Source organism: Episyrphus balteatus, chromosome 3 (assembly GCF_945859705.1).
Source record: "Episyrphus balteatus chromosome 3, idEpiBalt1.1, whole genome shotgun sequence".
NCBI classification, from domain to species: domain Eukaryota; kingdom Metazoa; phylum Arthropoda; class Insecta; order Diptera; family Syrphidae; genus Episyrphus; species Episyrphus balteatus.
The window spans coordinates 4,831,398-4,855,870 of NC_079136.1; the positions used below are offsets into that span (position 1 = coordinate 4,831,398).

At 31.0% G+C, this 24,473-nt stretch overlaps 2 protein-coding genes across 5 annotated transcripts in view; one reads left to right on the forward strand and one right to left on the reverse strand.

Annotated features, from left to right (window-relative positions):
* LOC129915568 (octopamine receptor beta-2R) overlaps positions 1 to 24,473 on the forward strand; it is a 390,029-nt gene that overhangs the window by 189,342 nt on the left and 176,214 nt on the right. The gene's annotated exons all lie outside the window — the stretch shown is intronic.
* Positions 18,658 to 19,553, reverse strand: LOC129913249 (trypsin delta-like). Its single transcript, XM_055991829.1, has one exon. The coding sequence runs from the start codon at positions 19,438 to 19,440 to the stop codon at positions 18,658 to 18,660; it is 783 nt and encodes a 260-aa protein (XP_055847804.1). The 5' UTR covers positions 19,441 to 19,553.

The window sequence follows — 24,473 nt, forward strand, 5'->3', positions numbered from 1 at the left end:
CTAATGGAACCTGTCATGTAACGGAAATAGAAAAGTTTTTAGTATTACACATAAGAGTTAACTTTTTAAATAAACCTACCATAGAACAGCTTTTTTGATATATGAAGTCCTCGTAAAAGCTGATTTCAACTAAAATTTATTATACAGTAACGTTAAGACAATCGTTAAAAAAAAAAATTACAAAATTTTCAAAAATACATTTTTTGATTTAAAAAAAATATTTCAATTTTTGCAAAATAAATTTTTTGAGAATCTGTTGATGAATTTTATAAAAATTTGATGAAACAAAAAATTAGGTATTGATCCACTGTGGAAAATAAAGCATCTGCTTAAAACAATCAAATTTCTTATTAAAATAAATGGAATCCTTTTAAAATCTGTTAAATTCAAAATGAAAATTTAAAGCACCTATTCGCTTTTTAAATAAACTCTATTTAAAATGATACCTACTTATTGATAATATCAAAAGATTTTCTTAAAAAAGAGGATTCATTTTGAAATAATGTTAAAATCTTCTGAAAACATTAATGTTTAAAAGAAACCATGGAAATTTGTGATAGTGACAGGTTTAAGGAGCGAAAATGAAAATTATAAATAAGTGAAACTAATAAATAGCTAAAGGTGTCTAAACTTATGAATTGGTAGCGAAGTGTGAGGCTTCCTTACAGATTCAATTATGGATATGGTAGGAGGTTAAATATTGGTTGCTGTAAGATGATTATTTTTAAGCTTCTCTCAACAAATTCCAACACTTTTTTTTTGTTGGCCTAACCTTAGTAAACAAAAAATTATGACAAAAAAGAACTTTTTTCAAATTAACCATTGCTTCCATTTTATTGAAAGAGGTATCTTTTAAGTGCAAACTGTGGCGCCCTCTGTCAGCGATTTTAAATACAAAAACAAAATTTTTTATTAAAAAAGACGGGACATTCTATTCCCGAACTTTTTCATGCAGAAATTACCAAATTTTACTAAAAGTATGAAACGATAAATATTCCATTCTTTAATCATTTATTCATGAAATAAATCAAAAAACTGTTTTTTATTGATCTTTTAATAAAAATGTATTTTTCTGAAATGGTGAAATTTTAGGTATCATAAACTCTTGGCATTTACAGATTTCAATCATCTCAAATCTTACAAAAATTATAGTGCTTAAAAATTTCAACAAACAACAAAAATATCTCAAAAACATGTTTTATTTGAATTTCAGGACGTTTCCAAAAAAAAAAAATTAGAACAATCGTTTTACTTTCCATTTACACGCGCCTGCTAAAAAAGGGAAAGGAAAAACAACATGTTTTCGAACGATGGCAGAAACAAAATGTTTTGAGGAAATAGTACAGAGGGTCCAAATATAAGGATAGTCTTGGCAAAATCGGTCAGCTTTCAATAACAGTTGAACATTTTTAAAAATTGCTTACAATTAATCTACCTATTATTCAATTTAGAACAGTTCTAAATTCTAAAAAAATTTCTGAACGTGATAGATGCTTTCCATTTTTCGAAATTTTTTGATTGCAAATTTATTTTTCGAAAACTATTAATTGGAACTATTAAATGGAAAGCATCTATCACGTTCTGCTAAACAAAATAATTAAAAAATAGGGGAATGAAATTTTTATTTCAAAAAGTTGTTGCGTTGACTCTTCAATCAGTTGTATGTTTTAAAATAATCTGTGTTTTGAAATTTCATTCGATGGTCACATTTTTAATAACACTAAAAATGTCGTTTTCGATTGGTTTCACTCAAGGATTCACTCATTCTGAAATCCAATTTAACACTTTGAATCCCTTCCACTCAATTCTGAATAATTTTTTGTTTGCTTTTTTGACTATAAAATTTTGTTTGACGTTTAATATAATTATTTAAATATTAATGATTTTGAGTGAATTCTATTTTGAAATCACAAAAAGAATTCTTCTTCTGAGGAGTGTTCTGGCTGTCATATTCGTGCGAATAAAACACGTTGATAAGGCTTCTGAATGATGCTGGACTGCCAATTGAAAACGACATAAAACTATCGTCACTAAAACATAATTGAGTATTGAAAATGTGCTAACTAGCCAAATGTAAACAGTGAAGTAACAAGAGCTTCGAAACAGTTTTTCGAAACAGTTTTTCGAAACTCGAAAGTTATATTCCAGATCTCCGTAAAATCTAAGAAAAAAAAAATTAAATGCACGACTGGGTCGCACGAACTTGCTCTTAGAGTTCAAATTGCTTAAGTTTTTAAGACTTTTTATATAGAAACTCGGGAAATGTAGGTATATAAAAACAAACAAAAAAAAAAAAACAAATAAAAAAAAAAATCATTTTTCAAAAAAATAAAACAATATATGAAATCAAAATGTCCCATTTTTGAAAATTTGATTTTTCAAAAAAAAAATTTCAAAATGTGTTTAAAAATCCAAAAATTATTTTTTTCAAAATTTATTTTTTGGCTTATATTTAAAGTATATAAATGCTTTTGTATAAAAAATTTCGTTGAAATACAATAAGCAGTTTTGCAGAAAATCAGATTTGAAAAAAAACTGTCCTATGGCAGGTACCGTTTATAATGATTTTCAAAAATTTTTTTTTCTTCATCACCGGTATACCCATAAGAGTTGATGGAATCGAATGAAATTTTGCGTACAATTTGTTTGTGCTAAAGACAGAATTAAGAAACCCCATTAAAACGAGTAATTACAGGTCTTGTATTTTTTAAAATTGATCAAATTTCCATGAAACACTACCTACACTCTCCAATATTTAACCAATTTATCCTAGCTCAGGGAAATTAGTCAAAATATGGGCATGAAATCGCATTTTTCGCGGGACAAAATTTTTTTCATGGAATGTGTTCGGGTGGTTGTCCTTATCACAAAAGTCAATTTGTTGGGATAATTGGAGGTTGGGAACAGCCGCCATCTTGGAAAAGAGATTGGTATCGTTTTTAATGAATAGCTCCATTGTTATTCATTTTATCAAAAACTGACAAAGGTAAGACTTATTAACAATAAAATTATCTAAAAAATCATATACAAAACAATTCCGTGAGTTGATTAAATAAAATTTTATAGTTAGTCAAAGTGCGTGTTTGTATCGCAAGGTTGGGGCAAAATGACATTTGTTCATATATCTGACGAAATTTTGATTTGTTTGGATAATTCTTCAAGAATGAATTATAGTACTTATAATTACCTATAAAATGAGCCCACAATCGTTATTGTAACCATCATATTGTAGAAGTAATCCAACTCCGAAACTCTCCATGTACTAGTCAAAAGTGAGAAAAAAGCTAGTTTTTTGCTAGTAGGCCGAGAAAATTTTGGGAGTAGAGGTTTAACCAAAATACAAGTACGCAGTTTTGCAGCCATACGCGTCTTAATATCGATTTCAAAGGTCTGACAACTCTAATTTTGTGCTTTATACGGTTTTTGGGGGGTTAAATAACGTAAGTTTTCCAATTAACGTGAATGGGATAAATTTATACTTTTTGAAATTATAGGGTAACTTCGGGCATTATAGCGCACCGGGCATTATGGCGCACCTCTCAACTAGCATACTTCCAATACTCGCATTTAAATAAAACCAATGCAGAAACTTTGGACTTCGTCGAACACTAGCCTTGTGACGATCGCAGGTCAGTGCTATTATTTTTGTGCCAAACAAAAAAGAAAACAAAAAAAATATACCGGTTCTGGGTTCCAATATAATATCGCTTTGTTTTTGTTTGTGTGCATCTCGGTAAGTATACAGTGCACGTGTTTGTTGTAAAGAGTGAAACGCAGAGTACAGTTTTGGTTTGGTTATATCACTTGTTATATTTTAACTGAAGTAAGAATTTTGTTTAGTTTTTGGAGTTTTGTGAATATGTGTATATTTTGCAATATGGCGCAGATGCAATAAGGGCATTATGGCGCTATATTATACCCGACTGCGCCATAATGCCCTTATGTAAAACTAATTTCAAAAGTAACTCTGCATTTTTTTAAATTTGAAAATAACCTCAATTTAACGTTAATTTTATGAAACTTATTTACAATTATATTTCAGAAATGCTGAATATACGTAAAAAAAGTGAAGGGTTCCGAAGTAAATGGGGTTCGCCATATTGCCCGTACATAGGGCAATATGGTTTTTTTTGGACTATTTTTAATTTAAATTATTTTTTGTTAAAAAGCTTAAATTTGTATTCTTAAATAATTTATTTATGTTACGTTTTTATGAAACTTAATTAAAAAAAATGATTGAAGTAAAAATTGTAGTCCGTAGTAAAGTTATTTGAGTTTGTGCTTAGGTATGCCATAATGCCCTAATTTACCCTAAATATACAAGCTGATGCTCTTTTATTTTTCCTAAATCTGGACATCTCAATATCTGCGATCGGGTTAATAGAACTCACGATATAAGCTTTTTTAACTAACCATATCACGCTTTTCAATTCAAATAAACAAACAAAATCTAAACAAAAAAGCCTCTAAAACATAATCGCATCAACGGCTTATATCTTGAGTTCTATTGGTCACATCCTCAAGATTGGGGTGTCTAGATTTAGGAAAAATAATAAAGCACCAGCTTGTATATTTATAATTTCAAAAAGTATAAATTTAGCCCATTCACATTAAGTGGAAAACTTAAGTTATTTAACCCCCCGAAAACCGTATAAAACGCAAAATTAGAGTTGTCAGACATTTGAAATCGATATTAAGACGCGTATGGCTGCAAAACTGCGTACTTATATTTTGGTTGTACCTCTACTCCCAAAATTTGCTCGGCCTACTAGCGAAAAACTAACTTTTTTCTCACTTTTGACTAGTACATGGAGAGTTTCGGAGTTAGATTACTTCTACAATATGATGGTTACAATTAAGGTTGTGGTCTCATTTTATAGATAATTATAAATACTATAATTCATTTTTGAAGAATTATCCAAACAAATCAAAAGTTCGTCAGATATATGAACAAATGTCATTTTGCCCCAACCTTGCGATACAAACACGCACTTTGACTAACTATAAAATTTTATTTAATCAACTCACGGAATTGTTTTGTATATGATTTTTTAGATAATTTTATTGTTAATAAGTCTTACCTTTGTCAGTTTTTGATAAAATGAATAACAATGGAGCTATTCATTAAAAACGATACCAATCTCTTTTCCAAGATGGCGGCTGTTCCCAACCTCCAATTATCCCAACAAATTGACTTTTGTGATAAGGACAAAAACCCGAACACATTCCATGAAAAAAATTTTGTCCCGCGAAAAATGCGATTTAATTTACTAATTTCCCTGGGCTATCCCTGTTTCTAAAACTTCAATTTCAAATTCCTATATAAAGTTTTCAAAATTGTAACTTAAAACCATTCTCTTACAAGTTTTTACATTTAAGAATATATCCGAGAATTAAATTATCTTAAGAAAACTTTAATCTTTCAGTAAATAAATTTAACCACATTTTCCAATAGTTTTCTTTTCTTCTTTATTGATATAACTTCAAACTTTTGTGAGTTTCCAAGCAATTCATCTAAAAAAGCTTTTGGATACGATATACTCCTATAATAAATCTCATCTTCACTCCTAAAACCAAAAAATTGGGTTTATTTTCTATATTCAATATAGCTAAAGTTCTATATTATTCAGTATAAAGCAAATATATGTACATCTTTTGTTCTCAATTTTCTGACCATAAAATCAAACTAAAAAAAACTTCTCTTCTCGATAGTCTCAAAGTTTTTTTTTTTTCTTTCTTTTTAGTTCAAAAAGAATGAATAGAAAAAGAAGAAGAACTTTCTACAAATATAAATCATCGTGTGCCAAGAAAAACTTTTCGAATATTATTTTAATCTCTTACTCTCTTCTTCTTGAAAAACAAAAATCTCCATTTCAATATGAATAGATAACCCACTTCCTATAGTCTTGTCTATATTGTCTGATAGCTTTATTCGAATATTTCTTAGTTTTTGAGGAGTTCTAACACACAAAAGTTGTAAGAGTTAGAAAATATATCGAAAACTTTAATAAAAATATTTTCAACTTTAAAACCTTTAATTCATATTAAGGTTGCATCTGGATGCTGCAACTGAAACATATCCCCCCCCTCCCAAAACCCCCCTCAAAAAAACATACGTGTGTATCATTTTACCAAGCTTAACTTTAACAATTGGCCTTAACGAAATATTAAACTAGGAAGAAATAAATTATTTATTAAAAGTACTCAATCCTTTGCAACTACTGCACAAGTTGGGGAGGGGTTAGGAGGGGGTTTTAAAGTAAAGGCATTCTTGTGGAATTCCAGAGAAAATGAAAATGAAATTGAGAAATTTCCCACATTACTTGGTAAATTGAGTTGCCCTACCAATATCTTTATTTTATAGGAAATTGTATAAGCTTTACTATCTACTCTAGCTTTAGGGGTAGCCATGAAAAGCGTGATGGAAGTCCGTCATCGTTAAGGACAGACATCAACGAAAGAGCTCTAGTCTAGTTTTCCTGCTGCTACGGCAGATGTCCGGAAACGGAAGTGAAGTTGAAACAAACATTGCACACGAGACACAACTCGTAAACGTTAACCAGAAATCGATCCGACTTTATCCTTTTTTTTTAAGCTCCCTCTCTCTATCTCCCTCTCCCTCTCTCTTTCTCATTCTGTCTCCATTATATTGTTCGACTAATGCGGCAGTGATTTTAAAGTGAAATTGCTGATGGCTCAAGGATGAGAGACACACAAGGACGATAGAGGGCAGTAGGACACGACCGACTCGACTGTGTGTTGTTGTCTTCATTTCTGCACAATACGACAACATCATGGAGAGAGAGTCAGGACATTCGATACAATTTATGCGCATTCAATGGTCACTCTGGGGTGTCTGTCGGGTTGGTCTAAGGGACAAGAGTCACCACCTCCCAGAGTGTCTATATAGTCACCATCACTCCCACACACACAAAAATGGAGCCCTTCCGGAAAGACAGATCATTTATTTGATGAAAGCGATAGAGCTGGTCAATTTATAGCCCATTGGTTTAAATTGTGCAATCGTTCGCCTTCGCCTTCACTTTTACCCAACGACTTCGACACACAATCGCATCACATAGTGCAAAAAGATGGATGTGTGTTAATGTATCCTTTTTGACGCCCTGATTTTATCTGGGGGGGAAAACGTTTTAATAGACCATGAAGGATTGATTCTGCTGGCATGGAAATGTAATTTTGTGTAATGGTCTGGAGACGAGTCGAGTCGAGTGTGCCTCATGTTTCACATGAAGATTAATAATAATAATCTTTTTGGAGGTTTTTTTTTTTTTGTAAGGATGCGCGTCGATAATCCTGTTTCCGATATGTAATATATTTCAACCGCAAGGATATGCGAAAGTACTTTCAAAATAGACGACAGTAATTTTTAGAAAATAAAAATCCTTTTTCATTTTTTTTTTTCGACTAACTTTATGTTGAGGTATAGTCCTTATTTTTGAAGGATTCGAATTGGGATTTTGGTCCTTGAGAATGAGCTCATCTCTCCCTTTTAAATGACATACATATCTATTGGGTTTCTGTGTGTGTTTAATGTGTTTGTTTAAATCTTCCGAAAGTAGATGTTATCAATATTTTTTGGATTTTGTAGAAGAATTCGATGGAAAAAGGAAAAACCTCTGGCAGTCAAGGATGTGTAATGATGAATTGGGTAGGTGTTTATATATCTATCTCTTTTGGAAAGAAGCTAAACGATGTCTACAAATCAGTTTGGATTGGATGATGATGGGGATAGAAAAAAAATTGGACGTCAATTGGCATCGATTGGGTTTTTTTTTTCATTGGTTTTGGTTGTTTTTATTCTTTGATAATTTTGTATCTTTTCTTTATTTTATTCCTGATAAATCCTAAGGCTTTAGCAAGGCGTAGATTTTTTTCTTTAAATGATGTTCATTCAGGTGTATCTACAGAAGAAAAAAAAAAATCATAGCATGAACGAAACATATTTACTTGCCGAATCTTTTCTTGTTCATCAATTTGATTTATGACATGTGTTCAACACGAAAATATATAGGTTTCTGGAATATAATAGATGGCTTTACAGGTTTTTAACTTTAGCCAATTTTTTTTTTTTTTCAAATATTATATTGAGTTTTCTGCTTCATACACACTTTTGTATTATGTTTCACGCTATCGCATTGAAGCTGTTGTTATTTATTGGTATCATGTTTTTTTTTGCGTGCAAAAAAAAAAATAAAATAAGTGATTGGCAGTAAATCAATGTTTAATAGACATGTGCTTGGTAAAGTCAACCATGCAAGTTAACTGATTGGATCTTAATCAAATAAAGTTGAAATTTTGTATGTGTATAAATCCTGTCCTATTGTAAAATTTATTTGTAGACAACATGTGTTTTGCAATTATTTAATTCTAATTTTTCTCTTTTTTTTTCAGGTGAGTAAATTGGTTCTTAATAATTTGGTTATGAGCTGATCATTGAAGTATGTAAGTTACGTACATATATAAAAAATTGGTTACTTAAAATAAACTTAAGAATGTTTAAACACATTTTGATTTGTGTTTTTGGAGGAGCCGATTAACATTTATTTATAATATAGAAAATGTTACACATACGCCACAGTGTCCCCTTTAAAACAAACTTTAGAAACGGATTTTTTTGTCGATGTGTATGCCATTCTTAAAATATTAGGTAGGGGGAAGTGGTCACCCTTCGTACACGGTCACCCTTCGTACAGTGAGCTTAAAACAAAAACTAAACGGTATTCAAACACGTGCTTACTAGTGTGCAAAGACATAGTAGGCGCCGAGCTGCTAGATAAATTTTGAATCCTAAGTGCAACGGATTCGGTCGCCACAAGACTTTTAGAGTTTTTTAGTGCTCTGAGTAATTTTTTTATGTACATTTGATGTCATGTTGTGTTTAAGTTAAGTATGTTTTTGGCTAAACAGTAATGAAGAATTGTTGTTTAAAGTGTTAAATTTGTGTTTTAATTATAAATATTGCAAAATCTCAGTACATTTTTTTCAAAAATCGATTTTTCTGCATTATGTACAGCTTGGGGAGCATTCGTACAGTCAAACATGGGGCACATTCGTACGCATACGTATGCCCGCCAGTAAATTTTCTTGAGCAGATAACAATCAAAACACGGAGTTACAGTTTTATTGAAATGAAATTTAAACCTCTATAATAAGTTTTTCGCATTCTATAGTAAATTAAGGTTGGTATTTTTATATATGTAAATAATAATTTGTTTCAGAATCGTCGAATCGTGAAAAATTGAGTTTTTTATTTGTTTTTGTTTTTTTCTGAGTCAAGTTCAATTAATTAATAAATTAATAAGTAATTAAATGTTTTAAAACTCAAATTTGGCATTTGACAAATCAAAAGTTAGTCAAATTAACGTTTTAAATATCCTGTACGAATGTACCCCATGTGCTGTACGAAGGTACCCCACGGGTGGGGAGGATTCGTACAAAAATCTAATCCCAGTAAAATGGCTATAACTATTTAAGCCTTTGACTTAGAAGTGTCAAATTTTTTTGTAAAGTGTAATAATATACATATTACAAATAAAGTCCATTTTCTCGAAGCTGGAGTGAGTAAATAAATAACTAAAAATAAATAAGTAAAAACTGTACGAAGGGTGACCACTTCCCCCTATTGTACATTTTTTTTGAAAAAGTTTTAGCAACCATTATATTTTATATTCGCACAAATGATAAAATTGTTACCGACTATAACGAATGAGTTACCAAAATTTCATGTGCCCAAAAAATGCTAATAATACATGGTTTCATGTAATATAACTACAACGTTAGTAAAGTTTTTTTTTATAGCAGTGCACAAATTTGCTCAATCCTTAAAAAAAAATTTAACTCGGCTTAACTTTGGACTGAATTTTGAATTGGAGCTAAAAATTTTCGCTTTTTTTTAAACAACATTGACCATTCTAAAAAACGACATATATCTTCTAAACGAAAGCTTTTATGTAGAAAGACTTTTGAAACTACTTGTAGAAAAAATAATAATCAACAGAGGTACCTAAAATTATTTTGCTAGCACAAGGTTTTTGGAGCTTATTGCAAGAAACTGCAATTACTTTAAAGAAATTAAAAAAAAAATATTTATCTTTAATGAAAGCATTAAGCAAATAAAAGTTAACTGCTTCTTTTAAAAGAAATATGATAATCCAAAAATTGCGTATTACGTTTTTCTGTAGCTTATACTAGTGATGGAAACTATCGAATAAAAACTATCAAACTATCGATAGTTGTAAAATATTCATTCATTCGATAGTTTTAAATCATTCATTCATTCATTTAGTAACAATTTTCAATAGTTTTTTCATTCGAATAGTTTTATTTATTCTATAGTTTTTTCACTGGTTTTTTTTATACGATATCTAGTTTTTTTCATTCGAATAATTTTTATATAGGTACGATAGGTTTCCCATTCGAATATTATTACTTGCGATATAGGTACTATAATAGTAACTATATATCAAATTATGCATTCGTACAAAAAAAAAGTTGAGATAACATTTTTCCATGACATTACGATGGTAGATAATGCCAAAAAAGTGGGTCCCGGAAGTCCGTCTGTCTGTCTGTCAGTTTGTCTGTCTGACTGTTTAAGGAGCTGCAGTCTAAACTTGGTATGTAGCATTTTTTGGGGACTCTCCAGAGGGGTTTTTGGAATTACTTTTTTTGGACCAAAAATAAAGGTACTTCTCATATACCGATTTTAGTAAAGTTGAAATTGCTCAAAAACGGCTCCAACGATTTTGTTTAAAAATTTCATGTGTAAGTTTTAAGACAAGGTTTTTCTTTTAATGAAAACATTTATTTTTTTGAACATAATTATTAACGATACCTGCCATACAACAGTTTTTCCGATTTTCTCCGAAACTTCTTGTTTGATTTCAACGAAACTTTTTGTGAAGAAGCATTTATATAATTTTAATATAAGCTAAAAATAAAATTAAAAAAAAAATAATTTTTGGATTTTTAAAAAAATTGTGAAATTTTTTTTTTTTTTTTTTTGAAAAATCAAATTTTCAAAAAAGTGACATTGAATTTTTTTTAAATGATTAGTGATTTCTAGAAAATGGCATACAAATTTTATTTAAAAACTTTTTTTCCAAAAAATTATTTATAAAAAAATTAGTTTTTTAAAAAACGATTAAGAAAAAAATTTTTTTTTCTAAAAATGCATGTTAATATATCAATCAAAACTGCATACTTGATTTGTATTATGATTTAATTTCAGATGTTGTTTTATTTTTTTGAAAAACGAATTTTATTTTTTTTTTGTTTGTTTTTTTATACCTACCTACATTTCCCAAATTTCTATAAAAAAAAAGTCTTAAAAATTTAAGCAACTTGAAATCTAAGAGCAAGTTTGTGCGACCCAGTCGTGCATTTTATTTTTATTTGATAACCACTTTTATTCGATAAACCACTTTTGACCAAAATTTAAAATGTTGGAGACAAAAATTAAAGTGATACCTACGTTATCTAAAAAATTAATACCTAGAGCCCAAAGTGTTGTAAGTGTTAAATATAACTCTAAATTGGTATATTTAACACTTACACTTAGGAAAAATTTATAAAATATATACCTAAGTTTCTATAGGTTTCGGTTTTCAAATAAAACTGATGCAGACTTTTTTGGTAATCATAATATGTATTGTGCTATGTTTTCAAAATATTAAAAAAAAATTAAAAAAAGGCTAACAAAGAGCCTCTTATCTTGTCTAAAGTTTACATCCTTGCTTCCGGAACTTTAAATATAATGGTATACCTTGAAATAACCCCTATAATTGAAAATAGATAATAACGCAGTCTGCACGATTTTTGCTTTGTTACCTATATAATTTTCATAAAATTTCAAAATTATTCCAAGCTTTTATATGCATTACTCGTTTTATCAATTTATTTTAAATCAAAACAATTAGATACACTTTTTTTCTACGTCCAATATTTCTATTTTAAGACACCCATAAAATCGATTCGAAATACATTCCACGCAATCATTTTCTTCGTACTTACATTTTTAATTTGATTCGCATCGCAAAGAAAAACGAAACCAACTATACCTATATAAACAAGAGTGAATGTGACATGACATTGTTCTTTGTCAATCAATTTGTTTCGCAATAAAAAAAAAGCTGTGAAATGAAAAGTTGTCACGCTAAATGTTATTTTATAGCTTGATGCGGTTATTACTTTTACTTTTCATTCTTGAAATATTTACTTCGCCCTTTTTAAGGCACCTAGTATTCAACTTCATTAATCTTTAATTTGTTTATAGTTAATTTTATAAATTAACCCAACTTTATTGCTTCACCCTGTTTCCAAAATAATTTACAAAGTCATTAACAATATTTTCATTGGCAAGCAATAAACAAACAAATTAGAACCCGTTTAACAACAAACATCACACAAAGTTCTGTTCTCACTCTCACAGTAATTCTAATTACATAGATCTTAAGACGGAAACCAATTTGAAATAATTACATGTTAAAGTCGTAAGTATCTCAAGACACTACAGATGTTATCGAACTCGAACCTGTTGACCCCTCTCAATCGAATGTAGTAGATTTTTCCCCTCGACATTACCTCTGTTTTACCTTTCATCGCTTAATCACAATAATCCACATTTTAATTGACTGACAACAATTAAAGAAGCAAAAATCGTATTTTACTTTTAAATGAAGCTCATATAATACTCCTATAAGACTTGTACAACAACACTAAAATGTGCTGTCACCTCAGATAGGTGGTGTGGGGGTAAGAAATGCCATATGCACATCAGCCACCCCTCGTACATTCAGCCCGACCGACGAGAATGTCTTCTGGGCTGACACAAATGAGCATGGCAAGTTTTGAGAAGCTGCCACCACCGCACTTGTACCGAACCAAAAGTTGCACATCGGCGTGTATCGTGTATGCTTGTGGTTTTCGAGGCATATCGTGCATTTCGCTGTTTCCCGACCACACAATCAAACCGCAGCACCAGCTCACAGATACTATCCGAATATCGTGCGCCCGAAATCGTACCGTTTCTTCATCACCTCACTTTGCAACCCCCCGGCCCGTTCGTCGTCCGTCATTGCCAAGGACTCAATGTGGCAGTGCATCCGCAAATTTGTCTAGGCTAACAGCCTCTGTGGGGCCGCGTGCTACACACCGCTCCACCGCTGCCGGGCCTTGCTTGCCGTTGAGGGAAAAGAGGAGGTGTGCGCTGATGGTGCTCGTATATATTCGTGTTCGTGAGTTGAGCACTTAGCCAATCTATTTTTACACTGTCCTTCCACTTTCTACTTCGCCGTTTGTTATTTTCGTTGCCATTTTCTGTTCCCCATCGTGTTGCACGACGACGACGATGAAGAACCGAACCGAGAGGAAGCGAAACAGTTTTGTTGATTTCCCTTAATGCTCTATGGCAGCCATCTTCCACCCTTCTTAACCCCCTACCCAGTTTTGTAGGTACATCAGTACCGCATTGTAATGCGAATGATTCCGGCAAAGTGACACATTTATTATTGATGAGGAATGGTCTCTGGTGCAATACCCGGTACCCAATCAACTGGGACACGAAATTCCCTGAGCTTGGAGGTGGCGGCATGCACGAGGCTAGACAAAAGCAAGGTATTCCGAAGCACTCCAGCGAGTTTCTTAATTTCGGATTTAACGATCTGTGAGGTTTGGGGAATTCAAATCGAGAGTTGCTATAGTAAAATATAAGGTCCTTGAGGGCTCTGTGGTGATGGTGTGTGATGGAGGAGGCACCATCGAGGCGATGATGATGATGGTGGCGCTCTCAAGCTGGCGCAGATTACAGATTGCCATAGTGTTTCGGCTTTCGGCTAACGGCTCATTGCTCAAGGTAAACAATTTTCAATTTCAATTGTGTCGATTCACTATAGCGCTCGCCGTGCGTCGTCGTCGTCGTCTATGACAGCTGGCTATGGGTTTGTTGTTTGCATTTTTCTTGTTTGACTTTGCGTTTGCTCACTTCTTTATTGGGCGTAGTATTTATTGTTTACCAAAAAAAAACGAGAAGCAAGAGGAAAGATGACACATAGCTGTCAGATGTTCGGGATCAGAATCGATTTGGTCCAGAGCACAAAAAACAATAAGCAAATGGAGCGTTAATAATCTTGAAAAAGGTATGTCTTTCTTTCAGCTGTCTACAGTGGATCTTATTGCAAAAAAATTGATGCAAAATTTTAATTTTTTCAAATGAATGAAAATTGATTGCAAGAATATTTGGAAGCTGAAATCCACAAAATGCAAGTTAATAAAATAGATGTTTTAGAAAACTCTTGCGGACTTATAGACTGTTTTTGTTTTTTAATAATTATATTTTAAAAAATTTTACATCACAAGAATATTTAAATCTTAAAATTTTGAAACCCCAAAATTTTTAATTTCTGGGTTTTAAAAATTTTGAACTTTCAGTTTAAAGATTTTAAATGAAACCAAAAACTCATAAAATTCCAGACTTTCGGTTGAATTTTCAGACTTTCTGACGATTCACGAAACCTTCTATCTGAAAAACAAGTAAGTCCTAATTAAATTTTAAAAAATCGTTGAATCTTCAAATTAAAAATCCATGTTTTCAAAGTGTTAGATTTTTGAGTAATAAATAAAATATATTTCGACATAAATTTTGGTAATGGGTATAGAAAGGACTTTCAGAGTTTCGGGAACTCTATTATTAGGTTTGTTCGTTGTTTTTCCGCTCCAGAGCACTCTGAGTCATGTCAATATTGTCAAAAAAAAACCAGAGTTTCTCGGGTTTTATTTTACACCGAACACCTCAGAGCATTAGTTTAATCAGCTGATTTCTGTTTTGGCATTTTTTTCTCTATTTAGTTTCTTATTTCATGAATTTCGTAAAAAATCTCATATTTACCACACAAATTTTGTATCCACAAACGACAAATCACTTTTCGCACTTCAAACAATTTTTTACTTGCTCTATAGGGCAAGTATTGGTTTCGTGTAGAAAAAAAAATTCGAGGTTTTAATCGATACCGACATTACGATGATGGAGAAGATCAAAAAAGTGGTTTTCGTAATGCCGTCCGTCGGTCTGTGCGTCTGTGCGTATGTGCGTCTGTGCGTCCATCTGTACATCGAGCTAGGGCCTAAACGGATGGACGGATTTGCTTGAAACTTGGTACACACGATTTTTACGTAATTCCCTAGACCTGTTTTTTTTTATTTTTCTAATATCTCCTTTTAAACGCATATCTCCCATATAAAGTTTTCGAGGTATTGCAAATTTCTCGAAAACGGCTCTAACGATTTTGATTAAATTTGGTGTAGGCAATACTCCCATTGATTCTTACAAAACTGCGTTTTTAGAACGGAGAACGGAAATATGACGTTGCCGTTTTTCAAAAATTAACATATTTTTTAAATTCATATATTTCATAAAAACATGAGTTAATTTTATTCAAAATTTACAGACATAATTTTGAAGTGTCAAAAATAAAAAAAAAATTTAAAAAGTTTTTGAAAAAAATTTTTTTTAAGTTTTTGAAAAAAAATTTTAATTTTAATTTTTTTAACTTGCAATTTTGTTTTGGTTTTTTTTTTCTCCACACTTAACAAAATCTTAAATTTCCAATAGCTATTTAAGATAACCATACTTTGAATTACAAGAGCAAGTACGTGCGAACCCAGTCGTGCATTTTATTTTTTCTTAAATGACAACAGCTGATTTGATTTTGATAACTCTGAATTCCTCCGCTCTGACAAAATACCCAGAGTTGTTCAGGGTGCGTATAGAGCGAACATCGAACACAGAGGAAATAATAACTCTAGTTAAAAAGAGAGCTACAAAAAACGCTTGACAACGAATTCGGAGCGACCCAGAGTGCCCTAGAGCTCACAACGAATAAACCTATTAAGAAAAATAAAAGCCTGGTATTGCTGAATTTAAAGGTTAAACAAAAATTTAAAACCTGAAATTTAATATTTTTTAATTTTTCATATGTCAAAAAGGTATAATTCAAAATTCTGAAATACAGAATACCGTGTTCAAAAAAAGAAAAATGGAAAAGTTGCCATTTTTATGTATTTCGACGTCTGAAAAATCGCTATAAAGTTTGGAATTTTTTTTGCAATTATTCAAAATGTTAAGGCTTTACTTCAGAATTTTATTCAGCTTATCGAAGTACCTACATAACGATAGAAAGGCCGGTCAGAAGTATTGCCTCCTTATTTTGTGGCCTTTGTTATTAAAATTGTAATTTCAGAATACCCGAAATGTTTCTTTTTCAAATGTTTGAATTTGGGAATATTTTAGATTTAAAAAATTTGAAGATTCTTAGCAAAATTCAAAAAAATAACAAGACGATTGTTATTGTGAAATTTCATACAATCTGTATTGGGATTCCTGAATTTCGGAGTTGAAAGTTTTTTTGGTCAAATAAATTTTTAAAATTTTGGATTAAAAAAATAATTATTTTTATTTTTTTGGATTTTTTTTTTATTTTTAAGCCTTGCAGTTTTGACATTTAAAGATTCCGACATTAAAAAATTCCGAAAATTCTTAAAAATCAAACTTTTAGATTTTTGGGATTTCCGAAATTTTGAAATTTTATGATTTTCCAAAATAAGATTTTTATTTAAAATTCACTTTTCGCTGTTAGTTTAAAAATTGTGAAATTCCTAAAAACCTATATTTCCTAGATTTCTATGAATATTAAAACTTCGCAAGATTAAAAAAAATGGAAACTTTAAAGATTCTAAATTTTCAGGATTTTGTTGATTATAAAATCTCAAAAATCTAGCAACAAAAACCAAAACTCAAGAAGTTATGAAAATTTTGAAATTTTTAATAGTAATTTACTTTGCAAAATTTTATACTTTAATTTTGAAAACCTTTTAAAATGCTAAAATTATCCATTTTTTATTTTGGAATTTCAAAAACAGTGAAGTCACTATTTTATTGCTTTCTGAATTTCGGATTTTATTGCTTTTGAGATTTTTAAACAAGTTTTATTCAACAGTTTTGCCCTAAATGGTTGAATATTTTGATAATGAGATAAGGGAATAACAATAATTTTAAAATAAACACAAATTTAGGTCATCTGGAACAAGAAACGAAACCTTAATTTAAACATGAAATCACATATTTTCACTAGGAAAACCAGAAATTCAAAAATACCGACTTTTAGATTTTGGGTGCTGAAAATTTTTATTTTTCGAAATCAGGTCCATAAAACTAACTTCCCCGATTAGGTAATAGCACAAAAAAAATAGCACTTTTCCAATTTACCTTTATTCTTAAAACGGAATCCTTTGCTAACCAAGTTATGAATATTTTATAGTTTTAACATTCACTTATAATTCACATCCAGTTCTTTTTTCCTAAAAAATCAATTTTAATTTAATTTTTCAATCAAAAGATCTACTGTATTTTACCTTCCAGTTAAATTTTAACAAAAAATGCATTCCAACACAGAATGGAATGGACTGTCAATTAGCCTTGCCTGTGGCCAGTTGTCATAGCATTGAAATAAAGAACTAAATTTAAAAAAAATACACATCGAATGTAAAGAAAAAAAAAAATAACATCCGCATCCGAATACCACAAAGGAGTTCGATATTGGATTTAATTTTTATTATTTTTATCCTCTGCCAAAATTAAAAATGAAAATAATTCACAAAAAAAAATTAATACATTTTATATTTATTTCTCGCTTTTTTTTTTTTTGCTGCCACTGACCAAAAGCTACAACATTCAAAGTACTTTCTCTGTGTCGTATTTCTGAACTCTTTGTTTCATCATTCATCAGAGGTGTTTCGTTTGTCTTTTCACTGTAAATCAAGTATTTATGGAATTTTTTATGTTGGCTTCTCGTTAAATTTATTTTTTTTATATATTTTTAACGAAAAACATGGAATCCACTTAAAAATAATAATTCAAAAACTTTTTAACAGTAATTTATATTGGATTTTTTTTAACCTCAGTTGTAGGCAAATTTCAGCGAATAGGTACAGTAAATTTGTGTAAGTTTTTTTTTATTGTTTTCTTTATCGGAAAGGTGTTTAAATAGGGTTACCACTTTTACAATGTGTTATTATGTGTGGCAACCCTATTAAATAAAACAAGTGCCACTGACACTGACACTGACACTGACACACTGACACTGACACTGACACTGACACTGACACTGACACTGACACTGACACTGACACTGACACTGACACTGACACTGACACTGACACACTGACACTGACACTGACACTGACACTGACACTGACACTGACACTGACACTGACACTGACACTGACACTGACACTGACACTGACACTGACACTGACACTGACACTGACACTGACACTGACACTGACACTGACACTGACACTGACACTGACACTGACACTGACACTGACACTGACACTGACACTGACACTGACACTGACACTGACACTGACACTGACACTGACACTGACACTGACACTGACACTGACACTGTAACTAACACTGAAACCTCCCACTCAAAAAAGAACACAAAAAACCTTTAAACAATGATACAAAAGTTGATAACAAATTTGTATACTAAAAAAGAAAAATTGAAAAAAAAAACTTTTTAAATAAAAAAAACAAATCATTCAAGTTTATATCAATTTAATTCCATTGAAATTTATTTATTTAACATAAGTCCGAATGAAACCCATTATAGCGGGATCGGAAACTTTGGTATAAACTCCAGGGTAGCCAGGATGTGCGCATTCCTTTCCAAACGATACAATTCCGACCTGTGTATTGGTACCAGAAACAACAAGTGGGCCACCAGAATCTCCTTGGCATGAACCAGTTCCATGTCCAGCTGCACATAACATTGGTCCTCTAACATCATTTCCATACATGAATCTTGGAGAAGAACAATCTGAAGTTGAGAAAAGTGAAAGTTCTACCGATTGCATCTGATATGGAAGTTCTGTGATCTTATCGTGAGTCTTGCCCCATCCACTCAGTGTTACACTAATTCCAGTAGGATAAGACAATATGGCCAATTCGACAGGTTTAATAACAGCACTATAAATAAATTGTCCCAATATTTTGAGCACCGCCACATCGCAAATAAATGTCCTTGGTTGATATTGAGGATGGACTGCGGCGAATTCAGCTCTCTTCATAATACCACCTGATTGACGTGTAGAAGTACCAGCACGAACGGCCACTTTATGAAGTGTATTTGTTCCGACGAGATCGTATAAGCAATGAGCAGCTGTCAGAATGAAGGAAGGATTTACAATACTGCCTCCACAGAAATGATTGCCATCTTGCTCGATCGATACTTGGTATGGAAATTCTAGAGCAGTAGCACCTCTGCCATTGACAACACGGTCAGTGTTGTTTAGATTTTCGGCGGAATCTAAACCGGCTACTAGGCAAACAACACTCAAGGCAACGATAAGGCGCAACATCTTGACTACTTCTGATTTTTTCTGATCGAAATTTGATCTTTTATAGTCGAAAATCGAGAATGAGGGTTTGTTTGATTTCGAAACAACTGTGTTCCAAATAAATAATAGTTCGACACAAGAGCAAATAAAACCTTTTTATTTCGAGAATATTGTTGACTTTTTAACCATAATCTATAGAATGGGTTAAACCAAAAATATTTACGCAACATGTTGGCAAAAATTTTCAATTTTGTGTTCTTCGTCTAACGTAATTTGGCTATAACTAAATAAATATTTTATATAACAATCTGTCTAATCCAACAACGATATTTGACTCGAAAAAGTCTTTGTAATTTGATATAGGAATTGCGTCAGATTTTTTTTTTTTAAGATAAGGTCTTAATCTAGTCAAAAGAGACACTGCAAAAAAATTCTGACTTCAATTTTTGACATCCATTTGCGTTAAAATTTTATAGGTAATTATTTAGGTAGGTATATCAAAAAAAACAAAATCGACATCAATGGATCAAAACTGGGTTTTATGGTTTTTCTCACAGTTTTTATAGACAAAACTGAACGAAATTGAAATGAGACCACCAGCTTTCCAATACAAAAAGAATTAACAAAATTGGTTCACTTAGTCCAAAGTTATGAGGTAGCGAACATGAAAAAAAAAAAATACAGAGGAATTGAATACGTCTTCCTTTTGAAAGTCGCCAAAAAGTAGGGCTTAAGGCTTTTTTGGTAGTTCTACAAAAAAAAAAAAAAAAAAATGGATCAAACATTCTTTATGTATACCATTTTCTAACTTACATATATGACTTTCTTTAAGCTCGATTATGGGTATGGTAGATACTTTGTAAGAAGGATATTTACCCATAGTACCGGCATTAAGTGGACCAATAATAAAATCATCCCTTCATACCTTGTCATTATGTGATTTTACGAAGACTTGAAATTCAATCCTAAGTGGGCCAAGAAGATATAAGAATAATTGTACTACCTAGCTAATTGCTACTTGGGGAATTATTCGAAAAATCAGTTTTGATAATTTTGCTGCCATTCGCAGTTTTTAAGATTGTGTTTTTTGTGTTTATTGTTGTTATTGGTGGTTTTATCAGTAAGACCTCCTGCTTCAGCGTTTTTATTAATTTTAAATGACTAATTGTCCTACATTTTAATCAGACGGATAACAACTTAGCGTGCTTACAATATCTTTACTCTGAACAGACACATAATGGACCAATTTTTTTTTTTTTTAATCCGTTTCAATAATCATGTTTTTCTGGATAATGGAAATATTTGTAAGCAAATCTGGAAGAAATTTTTTTTCAGAAAAATTTTTGCGTGAAAAATCTTAAAACCTTGTTCAAAAATTATATATTTCTTTTTATTAAAGCTTTTAAATTAATTCCATTAATTTTTTATTTTTCAATATGTATTACAAATTTTATAATTTTTGGAAAGCTGTTTTTAATTCATATTTTTTTTTTTTTAATAAAAAAAAGCCATTAAAGTCCTTGATCTAATTTAAATTTAATTTGACTAAACCCTTTACTTAGAAAACGTGCATGTATTTGAAGAAAAAAGCATTTTTTAGGATTTTTTTGAAGTTTTAATAAAATTACTGTTTTAAAACTAAATTCTAATTATGTTTATTTTATACAAAAACACATAAGAAACAACTACATTTTTTAAGTTATATAAGAATTTATAAAGCAGTCTTTTCTCCTATTTTTAGATAGGTAATTAAATAAATTATAATTGTACAAAATTTCAATTAATTTCATATTCATCCGGCAAAAAGATGTTCTTTTCCAACACACGTTATATCTTTTGATCTAGTGCACATACAAATTTGATTTAACTTTAATACGCATGCTGATAACATAACCTTTTATTTGATATATCACACATAACGGTACGTGCTCTACAAGTTACACAATCTAAAATTGAAAAAAATTGAAACATACCTCAAAACACCTGTGGAGATCTGTTAACGATGACTAGCTACCAGTGTAGGAAGTACCGTAATCTCAGTCTGGAAATTCGACATGGTTGACTTTGAACTTCTCTTGTAGACATCTTTGAAATAAGATGTTTGCATCATTATACAAAGTGAAACAATAAACTTTCACATGGTATAAAGTTTTTTATAGGTTGCCAAACAAAAAAATTGAATTAATAGCATGAGAACATAAAAATAAATGTTTTTTTTTGCTTTTTTTGATGAAATTTCATCGAGTTTAAAAAATTCTAGCTCTTTTTGTAGATGTCTCATAGACTTGATCGATATATATATATTTTGAGCTAAGACAATAAGCTTTAAGATGATATAAAATTTATATAGGTTGTCATATAAAAACCATGGATTTGAAGGTGATAGAATAAAATTAGGTAGATTTTTTCGAAATGGTAACGGAGTTATGAATACCAGAGTTATGCGCGTCATAGTTACGAAAAACTTAAGTTACGAAAAACGGAAGTTATGAGAGACCAAAGTTTCGAAAAACCAAAGTTATGAAAAACCAGAGTTATGAACAACAAAGCTATGAAACGTGGTTTTTGGGTTGGCAACCATCGAGAGGAACGATATACGGGAGGAACGTACCAAAAAGCTAGAGCTTATAGGTTGAGTCAAGGCAAGAAAAAAATTGTATGGGACATGGGTGTCTATTTCCTCCCTTTAGCCGGGAGGGGGATTTTCTAAAAAAATGACTTAATTTGGAAAAAAATTTATTAAAAATCAACGGATACACCAATAATATCGTATTGTACTTTTTTGTAAAGCCAAAGACTTGTTCTTGTATCTTGTTTTTAAATAAACCTGTTTAATGGAACAGTTTTTGAAAAAAAAAAATTTGTTTTTTTTTAATTTATCGAAAACGACAAGAATTTTTTGAATCCAGTTTTAGTTTTTGTTTAAAAATCAATAAGAACATTTAATTATGTAATTTAAGGGCCAATTTTTCAAAAGTCAGATAAACCTCAGATAGAGCTTATTTCTAGGAATAAAATTTTTTTTTATATTGACATTATTTATTCTTCGAATAGTCTAACTGACGATTGAAAAATCAGGGCTAAATCAGTACTTAATTACATTAAATTTTGAAAGAAATAAGTTAGAAATTTATTTTTTCACTTTTTTTCAAAATTTTGATTTTAAAAACTAATTTTTCAAAAACTAAACAATTAAATAGCTTTATATAAAAACATATTTGAAGATATAGCTTTTGGATTTACAAAAACGTACGGTACGTTATTTTTGGTGTAACCGTTGATTTTAAATAATTTTTTTTCCAAATTAAGTCATTTTTTTTAGAAAATCCTTCCTCCCGGCTAAACGGAGGGGAATAGACACCCGTCGAATACAATTTTTGCTTCGACTCAAACTACACGCTCTAGCTTTTTGGTAGGTTCCTCAAGTATATCGTTCCCCTCAATGGTTGCCAACTTAAAAACCACGTTTCAAAGCTTTGTTGTTCATAACTCTGGTTTTTCGTTACTTCTGTCTTTCATAACTTCGATTTCTTGTAACTTCGGTTTTTCGTAACTTTGACGCGCGTAACTCTGTCACGCATAACTCTGGTATTCATAATTTCGTCGGTTTCCCGATTTTTTTTTATAATAAAGGCCTAATAATAAAAAATTTAAAAAATAAATTTAAAAAAAAAGTTTTGAAACACCCTGTCAAACATACGAAACATACTATTTGGTAACCCTAGCTTTGCATAACCGCATGTAAGAAAAATTTGAACTAAAATTTTATCACTGATGGCGACGCGTGAACAAGTGTTATCTATTTTTTGGGGTAAAATTTTTTGTTTGTCTATAATACTTAACCAAATTAATACCAATTGTCTGTAAATATTTGATTCTGATATTTTGCATATTAAGCAAAATATGCTATGAGCCCCATATAACGTTTAACACTTGTCAATTGTTCTTAAAAAAAATTAATAATCTAATAAAAAAGCAAACAATTTATCAGTTTGCTTAATTTGCGTGGCTTTCGTTGTTCTATTTTAATAGTGAAAAAATGAAATTATGAACTCGCTCGATTTTGGTTTAAGACTGGGTTCCCTTTTTCAGCAAAGTCAAATCTCATGTAAAAGCATTTGTGTGTATTAGTGAATGTGTTTCGCTCTCTCGCCATCGAATTCTCTGGTTTTTTACTCTCAGGATGTTGGTTATGGTTTTCATTCATTGTCTCTTTGTGAGATCGCCATCGCACTCACGCGTGCGGGGTGACATGCAAATGGATGTAGGTATACTACATAGATCTTTATATGGATATGGTGTTTGTGGACGAAAACTGGTTTGAAATTCAATATTTTCATGAAAGATTTCTGGAGTGTATACCTATTTATTTTTGAAATGAAAACTTGTTTCCATGTTGCTGTTGTGGATGGCATTTGAGTTTTTTGTGTATCAGAGAAATTTTTTGCATTATAATAATAATTATAGTTGTTCAGCGGAGAAGCAGGTAGAGGATGTGTTATATGGGTGCATTGATATAATATACTTGACAGTATCCTTTGTGTAGTTTGTTTAAAAATATGAGTAGATGCGCAGAAGGATTGGTTTTCAGGTTCTTGCTCACTTTTCAGTTGTTCTTCGTTGAGCAATTTTTTATCTCGCACACGCGCGTGCCGGCTGACATGGAAATGTATTTACTTACAATATATAGAATGTTTAGGTTCTTATCTATATGTTGTTTGAGGATGGACTCGATATCAATCCAATTTACTTTCAACACCTTTTTAATAAAGATTTTTTTAGAGTCACCAATGCAATGAACTCAGTTGAATCGATTTTGTTTTTTATTTACCTATACCTACATTATTAGGAAACAAAAATAAGGCAGCATTAATAACACTGGTCAACAAAATTGAACTTTTTTTTTGCCACAAGAACCAAAATATACTTTTCTATAGGTTTTTGATATGCTGAACTCGAATCTGAAGTCAAAAAAAATTTGATTGGCCTCCGTTTTTGAGATATAACCGTTATAAAATGCTGAAAAACGTCATTTTGGCTCTTTTCTAGCTTCT

Coding starts and splice junctions, on each gene's coding strand:
- LOC129913249 (XM_055991829.1), bottom strand. CDS start 19,440: ATGTTGCGCCTTATCGTTGCCTTGAGTGTTGTTTGCCTAGTAGCCGGT.